At 42.4% G+C, this 12,137-nt stretch overlaps 1 protein-coding gene across 1 annotated transcript in view; it reads right to left on the bottom strand.

Annotated features, from left to right (window-relative positions):
* Slamf1 (signaling lymphocytic activation molecule family member 1) overlaps positions 1–11,622 on the bottom strand; it is a 33,806-nt gene extending 22,184 nt beyond the window's left edge. The window contains exons 1-3 of the mRNA XM_052736636.1: positions 11,547–11,622; positions 2,746–3,084; positions 685–957 (exon numbers count right to left, since the gene is read on the bottom strand). Coding sequence (XP_052592596.1) covers positions 685–957; positions 2,746–3,084; positions 11,547–11,622 — 688 coding nt within the window. The remainder of the gene's footprint in view (positions 1–684; positions 958–2,745; positions 3,085–11,546) is intronic.
* Positions 11,623–12,137: the final 515 nt, after the last annotated feature.

The raw sequence follows: 12,137 nt of genomic DNA, 5'->3' as shown, positions 1-12,137 counted from the left end.
ATCTGGAAAATTTATGGTGAACCAAAGGGATGATACAGTTAAAAGTGCCTTGCTGATAAAGAGTGCTATCACTTCATTATCGTTCCTTGGTTTCACACTCCAGGGCTTAGCTTACCTCTCACTCTGATTCCTCTGGTCCTCTAACTGGCTAGAAGATTCACAATCCATTCACAACATAAGCCCCTCCCTTATAGCCTATATAACACAAGTAAATGTCTCATGTCTTATATTTACAATGCATTGCTGAGGTGCAGAGATCACACATCATATCTCCTCCCTTCTCTTGCAGCGTAAGTACTTACTGATGGCATAGAACTGTCTCACCACAATGGAGCATGGGTTTGGAAGCTAGGACCTGCAACCTGCATTCCCCTTCCCAGACATCATTGTAGGATGGATCTAGGGCAGACAGCATGGAGAAGGGTTTTCCCTTGAAGACCTGAGTTCTGATTCTGCTTTGGTTTTTTTCCTTTCCTATTTGTTCCTCAACTGCGAACCAAATGTAATACAATGCCCCTGGGGCCAACATGAAAGCACCTTTGTTGAATGTGCCTGGAGGCTTTGACAATATAAAGAAAACAGGTATCATTGACAAGGGCTGGTGATGGAAGCAGTGAGTATTGGATTTGCTGTTGATGAGGTGCCCTAGCTGCCATGAGTACTCACCTGAGGACTCTAGCCCGCACTCCTGCCGGACATCGAAGGTCTGAGAGCGACTGCTGACAGGATTGCTGGCGGTGCAGTTGTAGATGCTGTCGTAATGCTGGTTACTGAGAGTGATGTATAGGAGATGGGAGTGGTTGGCTCGGCTCAGCAGATGGGTGCCTGCCTCGTCGCTCCAGCTGTAGGCCACATGGTCCCCTTTGTTCACCGTGCAGGCTAATATCAAGCTGCAGGTCCCATTCTCGTTCTCCTGGGTTTTGTTTAGCACTTTAATCTCTGGGGTGGAGACCTGCTCTGTCAGGAGGAGGAGCAAGGGAGCCATCACTGAAACAAAACTCCCGGAACTATTGACTGGTTTATTCATCAAAACAAAGTCTAGACAAATGGCCTTTTCCCCTCACTGAGAAGTCTTAAGTGTGAGTTGTCTCTTGTGGAAAACTGTTGTTCACATCATCCCTCACCCCTCTCTGCTCTTTCCAGGACCCTCTTGAGATAGAACAGAGAGGCATTTGGTTTTTAGTTCCTTTCTGCTAATACCATTAGGGTCCTACCAGTCTCTCCTGATGTTTACCATCTAGACTGTTCTGCCATATTCTATCAGGAATAAGATAGGTTTTGATTGGCTTAAAGTAAATCTCCTAGAGCTAGAAGCATGAGTTTTCAGTGGTAGGATTTCATCGTGCCTCTGTGTGTGTGTGTGTGTGTGTGTGTGTGTGTGTGTGTGTGTAACAAGGGCTTTGTGGGTCTAAGGCAGTGGTAGGTTTTCAATCATAGCCACAGGCCCTATCAATCCATACAATTCTAAAGTCATGAGATAGGCAAGGTAAAAAAAGGTCATGCTTATTACAGCTACTGTAGGACCAGCACACTGCTGGCATTTCATATCCATCTCCTTTAATCCTGTCAATAATTATAACTAAAAATAATCATTCCCATTTTGTGGATGAGAAAACTTCTAAGTGGCCAAGCTGAGTTAAGTAACTTAGTCAGATTCTGAAATCAGCCTGCCCCTTTCTCTCAGCAAAGAAAGTCATGGTTGCAGAGACCACACTTCCCAAAGTACCCAGTGGAGTATATAAGGTGTGACAAAGTCAATAAACTTATAAGAACAAAGGGACAATTATATGACATACATATGTTATTAAACACACACACTCATGATGTGCGGCCTCCATGCACACTCAGCAGAGGGCTATGGGAATTCTGCACTCTCTGTTTGCAGGAGGGAAACTCTGGGACAGGAGAGAGTCGAGACGTTTCTGTTTCTCTCCTAGGTAACTGAAGGTTTCAATGAAATGCTGGCTGTGAAGTCGGCACAGACATCAGGAAGTCTTGGAAGGCAGATGAGCCTCAGGGCCTAAGGGACAGGAATCCTAGGCGTCTCAAGGACAGAAGCAGAGGTTAAAGGGGCCCAGGAAAGTGCTGGGCTCAGGTAGATGTAGCTTCTACAGTCCCACCACTAAACAGCTACATCACCAGATCCTGGTTCAAATGAGAAAAAAAAGGTGTTTCTTTCACCATGTAGGTGGAAGCCTCCCCCAGGGCTCTGGGCTTGGTGAGTGGCTGTGGGTGGAATGTCAGCTCTTTCACTCAGAACCTCTGCTTCAGCAAACATCCTACACAAATATGGGTAGGCACGTGCAAAACCACTTGCCCCTGGAGTCGGGGTCCCTGGTGATGAAAGAGAAGTTAGGTTTGTTCAGTTGTATTCAAACTTTGTACTTTCGGGCTTGATAGGAAAAAAAAAAACCAACACTTTTTAAAAAATTGATATGCAAACTAAGCCTGTTAGAGGTGAAAGCCAGCTCTTCAGCTCCCACATAGTGGGCTCTCTTCTTTTCAAAACAGGAATCAAATCAGCCTCCACCGATGTGCAGTTTGGAAGATAAATAAAAACAAACAAACAGACAAACAAACAAACAAACAAACAAATAGTATCAGCCTGTCAAAATGCTTCCCTTAAGCTTAAATACTCGTTGGACCAGATATTTCAAGTTGTTTCCAATTACAGACACCCTACTTCTGAGAAAGGCCTAAGTCTTCTAAGCCCCCTATGTGAAGTGTGAAAACTCCCATTTTTACCATAAAGCTTCAGCTGCATGCAGAATTGCTGAACTGCCACATTCTCCTCCAAATTCACAAAGTACCATCCTTCACTCTCGGTCCTGTTTCCCAGGATCCTCAGGCTCAGGTTTTCTGGTTGAAACTGGTAACCATCTTCCAGGTGATCTGGATAGCCTCCTTTAGCAAAATCAAAAGACACTATTTTCTTGTTGGTTTTGCTTCCTAAAGACGTGCCCTTCGTGACAAGGATGCGGATGCTTTTGTTGACGCTTTTATGTATCTGTTCATTTGTCAGGGGCATCCAAGTGTCGTTTCCTAGCTGCCTGTTAATCACCTGGCAGTTCATCACATCTCCACCTGTGGGAAGGAAGGGACGATAACGCCTTATGATGAAAGACCTGGAGAATACATACATTGTGTAGAGGACAGAAAATGACAGACAGGCCTGAGGCTCGCCTCTCCTGTTGAACGATCTCAAATTACCAGGTGGTGGTCTACAAGGACTACCACCAGGACCCTAACCACAACGTCAGTATTTCAAAGCATCCAGTGGAAATCCTAGAATTGCTTACAGCAGGGTTCTGTCAACTCAGACTTAACAGTGAAGGCACAGAAGGCAAGGTAAATGACTTCCTGAAAGTCGAGTTAGTAAGAGGCAGAGCCAGGACTAGAACCTCGGTCTATAATTTCTCTACCAAGGCTCTTGCCAGCACTCAGTATGCACAGTGAAGAGTGGATAACAGTGAAAAGGAGCCCAGGGGACCATGGTTCCAGAAGCACCAAGCCAGGTGATAAGAAACAGAGACGGGTCTGAGGACTGTGAAAATTAGGGAGGTGGCATGCTTCGTATCCAAACTGGAATCCTCGTTCTCCAAAAATATCTGAGATAATTAATAACGGTGAGGGCAAGAGATTATTTTATTTCTCTTTAAAAAAAAAAAAGCTGAACCAACAAGAACAAAGGAGGAGTGGGGGGGGGGGTTTAAAAAAAAAACCACGAAAACTCAAAAGCCTTTCAAACCACTATAAGGGACTCTAGTGCTGACGATTTAATACCTCTGCTTTGCTCAAACCCACAGCCTGCCTTTCTGCCTCCTCTCTCAGGGGTGGCTGCCCTTTTGGTTTCACTGAAAAAAACATAGAAGAAATAAAAAGCAAATTTCAATCTATGGAAATCCCAATGGATCTATCTACCTGGAGGAATGGTCCGTGTTTCTTATCCAAGGCTAGCCTCTCCCCTCAAGGAACAATCCCATGCTTTCAGGTTTTGCCTCTGTAATCCAACCCCCTGCATTATCAGCTGCCTTCTGGATTTCTTTCACCGACATATACATACAAACACTTAATTGCCCTCATCTAAAAACAAAACAAAACAAAACAATACAAAACAAAAAACCCCAAGACAACAACAACAAAAAACCAAAAAAAATCAAAAAACAAAAAACCTCTCCTCTCATCTCAGGCCAATCCTCTGCCACTTGGCCATTTTCATTTTCTTTTTGGAAGCTTCTTGCATGTCTATTTATGTTTTCTGCTTTAACTTCTTGACACAATTCCCCTGTGCCCATCCAAATATTCTTCCCAAATTCTCATTGGATCACACCTGCTAAGATCAGTCTGTTATACAGAGCCAAGTCAATTAATTCTCCATCATTGCCTTGAGTGTTTCTCAGGAACACTCGACATAGTTCATCATCTCTCCTTCAAACACTGTCTGTATTTGGTCCCTGAGATACTACACTTCCATGACTTGCTATTTTTTCTTTTTATCATTCTTAGTTTCCTTGGGGGAAACTTCTGTTTTTTTCAGATATCTAAATATCAGACTATGCCTAGGCTCAGGCTTCCTTCTCTTCCTTATTTACACCTATTCAATTTCTCATTTAGCTGAACAGTTTGACACATCTCTGCAGTAGTTACAGTTACATATGTTGGCTAATCCTTTCACTGCCTAATCCTCTACTGCCTCCATAGAGGAGCACTTAGAGTTTTACATGGCTTCTGACTTTAGCAAAGAACTTTCTCTTCAAACATGACCATTTGTCCAGTTTCTCAGGCCACAGCATGGGCGCATCCTTGAGTCTGTCCTTTCTCACACTCTACATTTGGTTGACAGGAAGTCCTGCTGGCTCTAATTTCCATGTGGGTCTGACGCAGAATCACTTCCTATGCCATTCCTTCCTACCACTGCTACCACCGTCTCCCAACTAATCTCCTGGCATTTGTACCATGGACAGAGAGATCCTTTAAAACCATGTCTAATTTATTGGTTTTTTTTCTTCTATCACTTTTAATCTTCCAGAGCTTTCTAGCACTCACAAAGTTCACAGTCCTTGACTCTGCTCCTGAAAACCTGGCTTTGCTCCAAATCCATTCCCTGCCCACTCTTGGACTGTCATAGAACTATGGTCAGATGGCTTCCTGTTCCTTAACCTCATCAAAAACTCTCCTGCCTCTGGGCCTTTGCGTGTGCTGTTCCTCTCTGGAAATCTCTTCCCTTATATCCTTAACTGCCCAGTTCCTCACTTTATTTTAGGCGCCTGCTCAGAGAACTCTTTCCTCTGAGAGGCCTCCTCTGACAGAGTATCTAGGACAGCCCCTCTGCCCATTGCTCTTGCTGTGGCTGCCTGGTGGCATAGTGCACATTTATTCATTTTATTGCTGTCTGCTCCACTTGAAGACCGTCTTTTCCAGAGAAAGAACCTTACACCACTGCTTATGTCTGACAGCCTGAAACAGTGTTTGGCACAGAGAGACTCTGAAATAAATATCTGTTCAGTTGACAAGTGCTGAAAGCCATATGACCTTGGCAAACCTTTTATTTAGCTTAGCCTAACATGTATATAACTGAATTTAACCCTAAGTTAATGTTCATGGTAGGAGCACATGACTCGATGAGCATAGATTGTTCTAGCTGATAAGAGATTGAAAAGAGTAAAATGAAAACACCTGCTTCTGTGATGGGCCTGTCTAGAAGGGACCCCTTCTCCACTGTGGTAAAGCAGAGCTACTGGAAAATTGGGTAAACTGCCCAAAATATTCTTGACATTAACATGCCTTGAAATCCCCACACTACCTACTAAATGACCCAGCCCAAATTAATTAAAGACTAATAATGTCAGGGAAAAAGAAGATGCAGTCTCCATGGGCTAAAGTCAGGATGAGTGTGTTTGAGGCATGGTTGTTACAGGAAAGTGGGGTAGGTGACAAGGAAGTTGGTCTTTTGGGCATTGCTAATATTTCCTCTTAAAACAGAGTGCTCGCCGGGCGGTGGTGGCGCACGCCTTTAATCCCAGCACTCGGGAGGCAGAGTCAGGCGGATTTCTGTGAGTTCGAGGCCAGCCTGGGCTACCAAGTGAGTTCCAGGAGAGGCACCAAAACTACACAGAGAAACCCTGTCTCGAAAAACCAAAAAAAAAAAAAAAAAAAAAAAAAAAAACAAAAAAAAAAAACAAAAAAAAAAAAAAAACAACAACAACAACAACAAAAAAACAGAGTGCTCACCCTGTTGCTCAGATGGAAGAAGACTCTTATTTTTACTATTTTACTGTTTAGTACTGTTTTTACATGGGTACATTGGGAAGCACATTGGACTTTCTTCCAGTTACACTCATGAATGTCTGACAATTCCAGATGACACAGTTCCTCTGATGGCTTCACACCTGAATTGTAAAAATGTACCCAAGATAGTGACCTCTTGAGTTCTAAATATACGTAAATGAAGGAAGGAAGACTGAGAGCCGTACATGGACCTTTGAATGTATGTACATTTTGGGGAACACCTCTCTAAATGCCATTTCTGAAAGAGATATGAGATTTTTCAAAACCGAATTGCTTCTGTTGACATTTTAAACTAATTTTGATATGGAGAAGAAGGGGGAAATGGGGGAAATTTACCCACTCCAAGACTGTTAATACCTCCCTCTCCAAATGCCTCCCATACAACTTTTCCTACCACATGACCCAGTAGGCTGTTTTGTACTTTCAGAGTACAGAATTGGTAGTAGGAAGTAGCCAAATAAACAAATCAATCAATGATAGTGGGTAAGAGGAGAAAGGGTGAACGGATAGAAATGGGGCAGACGAAGACAGACTTCACAGCTTGCATGCACAAGGAATGGAACCAGAACTTCACCAGGAGGAGACCCTAACACCCAAATACACAAAGGATGATGATGTAATTGCTCCCATGACTGCTGAGTCTGGAGGGGTGCTTGAGGTCATCTCCACCCAAGCACAAATGGAAACACAAGTGGGGCTGTAAAGCCCTTCAAGTAGACTGTCTGTTCCTGAAACATCCTACTGCCTGATGAGGGTTTTCCAGCGAGCCTGTGATTCAGTCAGCCCTGTTTACTAGAAGAGGCTGGGAGGAAACATTTATGTTCTTCACACCAACTCACTTTCCTTCATGGGTAACTCTACTTTGAAGGTGGAGTGATTCATATAGGCAAGTGAACAAATTTGCAGGATTTAGCTAACCCTTTCACAAGGTGGGATTCTACCTCAGAACTTTATTTTTGGCTTTATTCTGATATTTTATAGATGCTTTTAGCATCTTGCTACATCTCTTCTTTCTTTCTTTCTTTCTTTCTTTCTTTCTTTCTTTCTTTCTTTCTTTCTTTCTTTCTTCCTTCCTTTCTCTTTCTTTTTCTTTCTTTCTTTCTTCCTTTCTTTCTATCTTTCTTTCTCTCTCTTTCTTTCTTTTTTCCTCTCTTTCTCTCTTTCCCTTCCTTCTTTTCTTTTTTTGTAGAAAAGAGATAAGTTTCACAGGCTTCAAAGTTCTAGTTGTAAATGCAAACTCAGGAAGGAAAAACAGCTTGTCTAAGGCTTATTTTTAACCTAAATATCAGTTAAATCCCTATTCCACAGAGCTGAGAGTGCTGGGTCTTTGTTGCTCAGTCTGTTTGCACCCAGCATTTCTCAGCCTAAAAGCCTGGACCACCCTTTGCTCGGCCAATTCCTTCCGCTCTTCAGGTCTTCTTCAGCTTGACTTGTTTTTCTGAGGGAAGACTTCCTGGACTCGGGGCTCCAGTTAGCTTTCCAACTGCATGCTTCCATCTTACTTTGCATCACTTCATTACACCACTCATCACAATTTCAACTAGTTTAGTACTTGTCGTTCTCACACAGTTATAAGCTTTCAAGAAGAGGGATTGTCTTTTACTCATTGTGGTATTCTAACAGGTACCTGGGACACAATGAGAGGCCAGGAAATCCTTGTCATCAAAGCGAATGAGTGAAATGAAATGGGATGAATGAATGAATGAATGATGAGATAAGTCTAAGTTCTTCTCTTTCCACAATCAAAATGAATTCCATTTTATGTCTGTAGCATTCCTACATGGGATGAGAGACAGTATTTGTCCCCACTTTCCAGGTGAGTATTTAGAAGGTCTTCAGTCACAAACCCTTGGTTTTTGGCTACAACAGACCCTTTGCCATTCCACTTACATCACTTTAGGTCTGTATTTGTATCTCCATCTAAAATACTCTTTCCCAACCCTAGCAGAATCCAACCTATGTATTTGAAAGACACACAACAACAGGCAGCGATGTTGTCTCCAGCAAGGGTTATAGAAAGAAGCTATCTTCATTCTAATGTCCTTTGTTCTGTTGAAGTTTTAGAGGCACACATGCAACTGCACCTCTCCTCTACAAAACAAAAAGGTTAAAATAAAACCTGTACGCTAAATAAAGTTTCTATCTACTTTCTAAATTTCACTCCGTATGTACTTTCTATGTTCTCCTGTAATTTATCAATTCCTCTCACCTTTTGAAACAGTCTATACTTCAATTAGTTCCAATTCAACTCAACATATACATTTTAATTATAGATATTATAGTCTAGTTTTCCTCATGGGACCTAGATACACTGTATCATTCTTCCCATTTCTCAAACAGAAGCTTATCCAGTTTTATTCACTGACATGTCTAGAGTGTAGAGAGACTGTTAATCTACTCTACTTATCTTTCCTCATTTACAAAGTTGTAATAGTACTAATGATGGTGACAATAATGTCATAGGGTTGGTGTGATAATTAAATGATAAAACACTTAGCATGATGTCTTGTATAAAGCAAATATATAATATTTTCTACTATTATTTATTCAACAATAATTTTTAAATGGCTTTCACCCACCAGACATTATGTCAGGTACTTTTCAGAGGCTATGATTTCTCATTTTGCAACCTACCCCTACACCTTGCCTGGCCATGTCAGATACACTCAGTAGATCAGTACTGAATGGAATCTTTGAAAGGCAGTGTATAAATAATCAGATCCCTGATGCTTTGAACTCTATCCCAATGCTGCAGATAAAGAAAGGTGAGGTTTTAGATCATGAGGTTAAATTTTTTTGAAGAAGTATCTGGATCAATACATTGGCATAGAATGGGCCAATAGCTGCATTAGGTTGGCTCAAGCCTAGAACCCAGGCTTTGTCTCTTCTCTCTTACTCAACATGTATGGAGGGGGTGGGAAGGACCTACATGGAAGAATAAAGCACCTCATTTTTGGAGAGTCACTCATTATAACACATATATCCTTGTAGCATCAATATTAATAATGAGGCTATGCAAATATAGGGTCAGGGGATGTGAGCAATCTCTACTCACATACGGCCCTAAAATTGTTCTACAAATAAAGCCTAAATTAAAAGATTATTGACACATTGAATGATCTGAACCAACCGATTTCTAGTTGTAATGTGACAATATATATTTGGTCTTCAGTGTGTATTCTTCAGAACATGAACTTGGCATTTTACATCTAACTGAAGCACTCATGGAAACCTCAGGCACTTGTTATGAAAATATTTGTGAATTGGAGTTAATGGTCTATGCAGATGAGGATCATAATCTTCTGGCAGGAGTGATGTGGGGGAAAGCAGTATCAGAGACCAACAAAATGATATTGTTGAACAAATTAATATACACAATAACCACAACAGAAACAGCAGCCTAGGTCGTATCCATTGTAAAGAATATGAAGCTTCCCAAGAGTCTAATAATTATTAACATTGTGATATAAGCACAATATGTCTGCCTTCTTTAAGGGCAAGAGATTAAAGACGACTCCCAGTAAAACAGAGAAGAAAAAGGCATAAAGTTTACCTTGCAGTTATTTACCCAAAGATAGTAACTCTTCACTATGGCTCTTGGGTTTAAGTCAAGATGTTATATAGAAGTTGTACAAAATAAGCATGGAATGTTCAAGATATATAAATAAATCAACTGTCATTTAGGAGAATTGGTTTTAGTTGGGAAGGGACATGTGGACTTTTTTTTTTTTTTTTCTTTTTACAGTTCTGACTGGGAACTGAAAACTGAGCTGAAATGGGAAGGTGCTGATTTTTACAAGAATCAAGCTTCTTTGTTGAGTCGCTCTGACACGACTGATCTGTCTCATTTGCAAAGCACTTCTATTTGGGTTTTATTGGGGTTTCACAAAAGAGTACACAATTAAAAATAGAACACTGACAAAAATTGAACCAATATTAGAAGATGGAATGCAAGGAAAGAAGAGTTGCCAAGTGGGGTGACATGCAAGTGTTCTGGGGCTGGGCTGTCATTAACTAACAAATGACCTCTCACCCGTAAGCAGAACATTTGCCAGCTACACCTGAGCTGCCACAGGCAAGGCTAGCCAGGGAGAAAAACAGAAATTCATCGCATAGTTATTAGTCACTAAGGAGCCCAGCAATGGCAGGGTTCAGACAGGATTCAGTGAGGAAGGCCAAGCTCTACCTACAAAGATGCTTGGTTTGGTGATCTAAGCTCTCAAAGTGGGGCTAAGCAAGGGCCTCCTCATCTGAGACTTGAGCAAGAGATTCCTTTTACAGCATCCCCACATCCCTGGCACATTCCAGGGCTTTTCTTAGAATAGTCCACAATGGATTTGCAGTTATGGAAACTCCAAGACCAAAACGCTGTAGCCCTCAGGATTTCCCCATCCCCCTTCTAAGCCTTCTCCACGCCAGGCTGTCTCCCACAATCTAATCAAATCCTAAGGTGGAGTTGCCCATTCCACTTCCACTTAGCGCTGTTGCTCTCAAATATCTTTTCCTTTAGCTCTGATCCACTAAGTAGAAAGCAATAGCTTGCTTTGGAAAAAAGAAGAATAAGCGGGATGGGAGAGAAGTCAGGCTCCTTTAATTTTGGACCCCACTGTAGCCGCTTCTTTGACCTTAAGTTTTTCAATTTGCATTTTCCACATTCTATAACCAGCCCTGGGTTCCAAAATTCCCAACCTCTCCCCTTCTTACTGCTTTGGAATCATCTCTTATAAGAAAGCGTGACCTCACTTCAGCCACCATCTGTTGTCGGCCAAAGGTCTGAGGTTTCTCACTTCTACCTGTTTCCTTCTGCCACCTCTGCTCTACACTGGACCATGTTCTTCTTTGTCTGCTGGTGGATGTGTGAAAGTCACTTTCAATAGCAGGGATGCAGGACAAGTCTCCTAGAGCTCTGTTCCATAGCCTGGGTTTTTGCCAGAAGGTACCCACCCCAAACCAACCACTCAGAACTTCAGCCCGAGTCCCTTACACCAAGAGGCTTATTATGGATGTAGCAGGTGGATTTGACTTCTGGTTTCCTTAGTAACTAGTGTCGATGGGGCGAATCCCTGGAACGCGAGGCTCAAGGAATACAGAAGTTTCTTCCCCTTTGAAAGACACTGTAGAAACCCAGAGGCACTCCTTAAGGAAGAGGTGACTGAACTACAAGCCCCAGTCCACCCATCTCTTCACTATCCCCGAGGCTCTGCTGATTCCAAACTTCTAAACACTGGACTCAAACCCTTAAACAAACGGACACTCACCTGTTCCGTAGCTCAATTCCAAAGTCAGAGAAAGAAACAGAAGCATGCCCAAGGAAATGGACCTGTTGGGATCCATTAGCCAGAGAAGAGAGGGACACGGTGCCTGGCTGGAAGCCGGGCAGCTGCTCACGGTTGTCCCGCGGAGAGGCTCTGATCAGACAATGCTGCCTCTGCCGTCAAGTTTACACATCAGGAACCACCAGCTTCCTGTCTCAACAGGGTTTTTTTTTTTTTTCCTCTCTGCTTGAGTCTCAAAGATTGCTCATATCTGATCAGGCTTTAATCACTTCGTTGTTCTTGAGAAGCCTAAGTCAGGTGTTTGGACCCATGGGAGCCAGGAAAGGATCTGTGTAGTCACTTCTGTTAAACTCTGGTTTGGGGCAGAAATGCGATCCCTCCCCAACCCTCCTTTTTCTAAGCTGTTTCCAGGAAATGAGTGTCACAAGTTCTCTGAGTAGATCTGTCTGGTAACTCTCCTTGGGTCTTCAAAAACCACGGACCTTGGACAGACCACCTATAAACGAGGTCATTCAGAGCTCAAATTCTGTAACTAACCTTCAATGAGATGATAGGATGTCTACTTTTTTCCTG

Source organism: Peromyscus californicus, unplaced genomic scaffold (genome assembly GCF_007827085.1).
Source record: "Peromyscus californicus insignis strain IS unplaced genomic scaffold, ASM782708v3 Scaffold_14__1_contigs__length_90479793_seg_2, whole genome shotgun sequence".
Classification (NCBI taxonomy): domain Eukaryota; kingdom Metazoa; phylum Chordata; class Mammalia; order Rodentia; family Cricetidae; genus Peromyscus; species Peromyscus californicus.
Note: the sequence above shows the minus strand (reverse complement) of the source record. Positions and strands in the feature narration are given on the sequence as shown.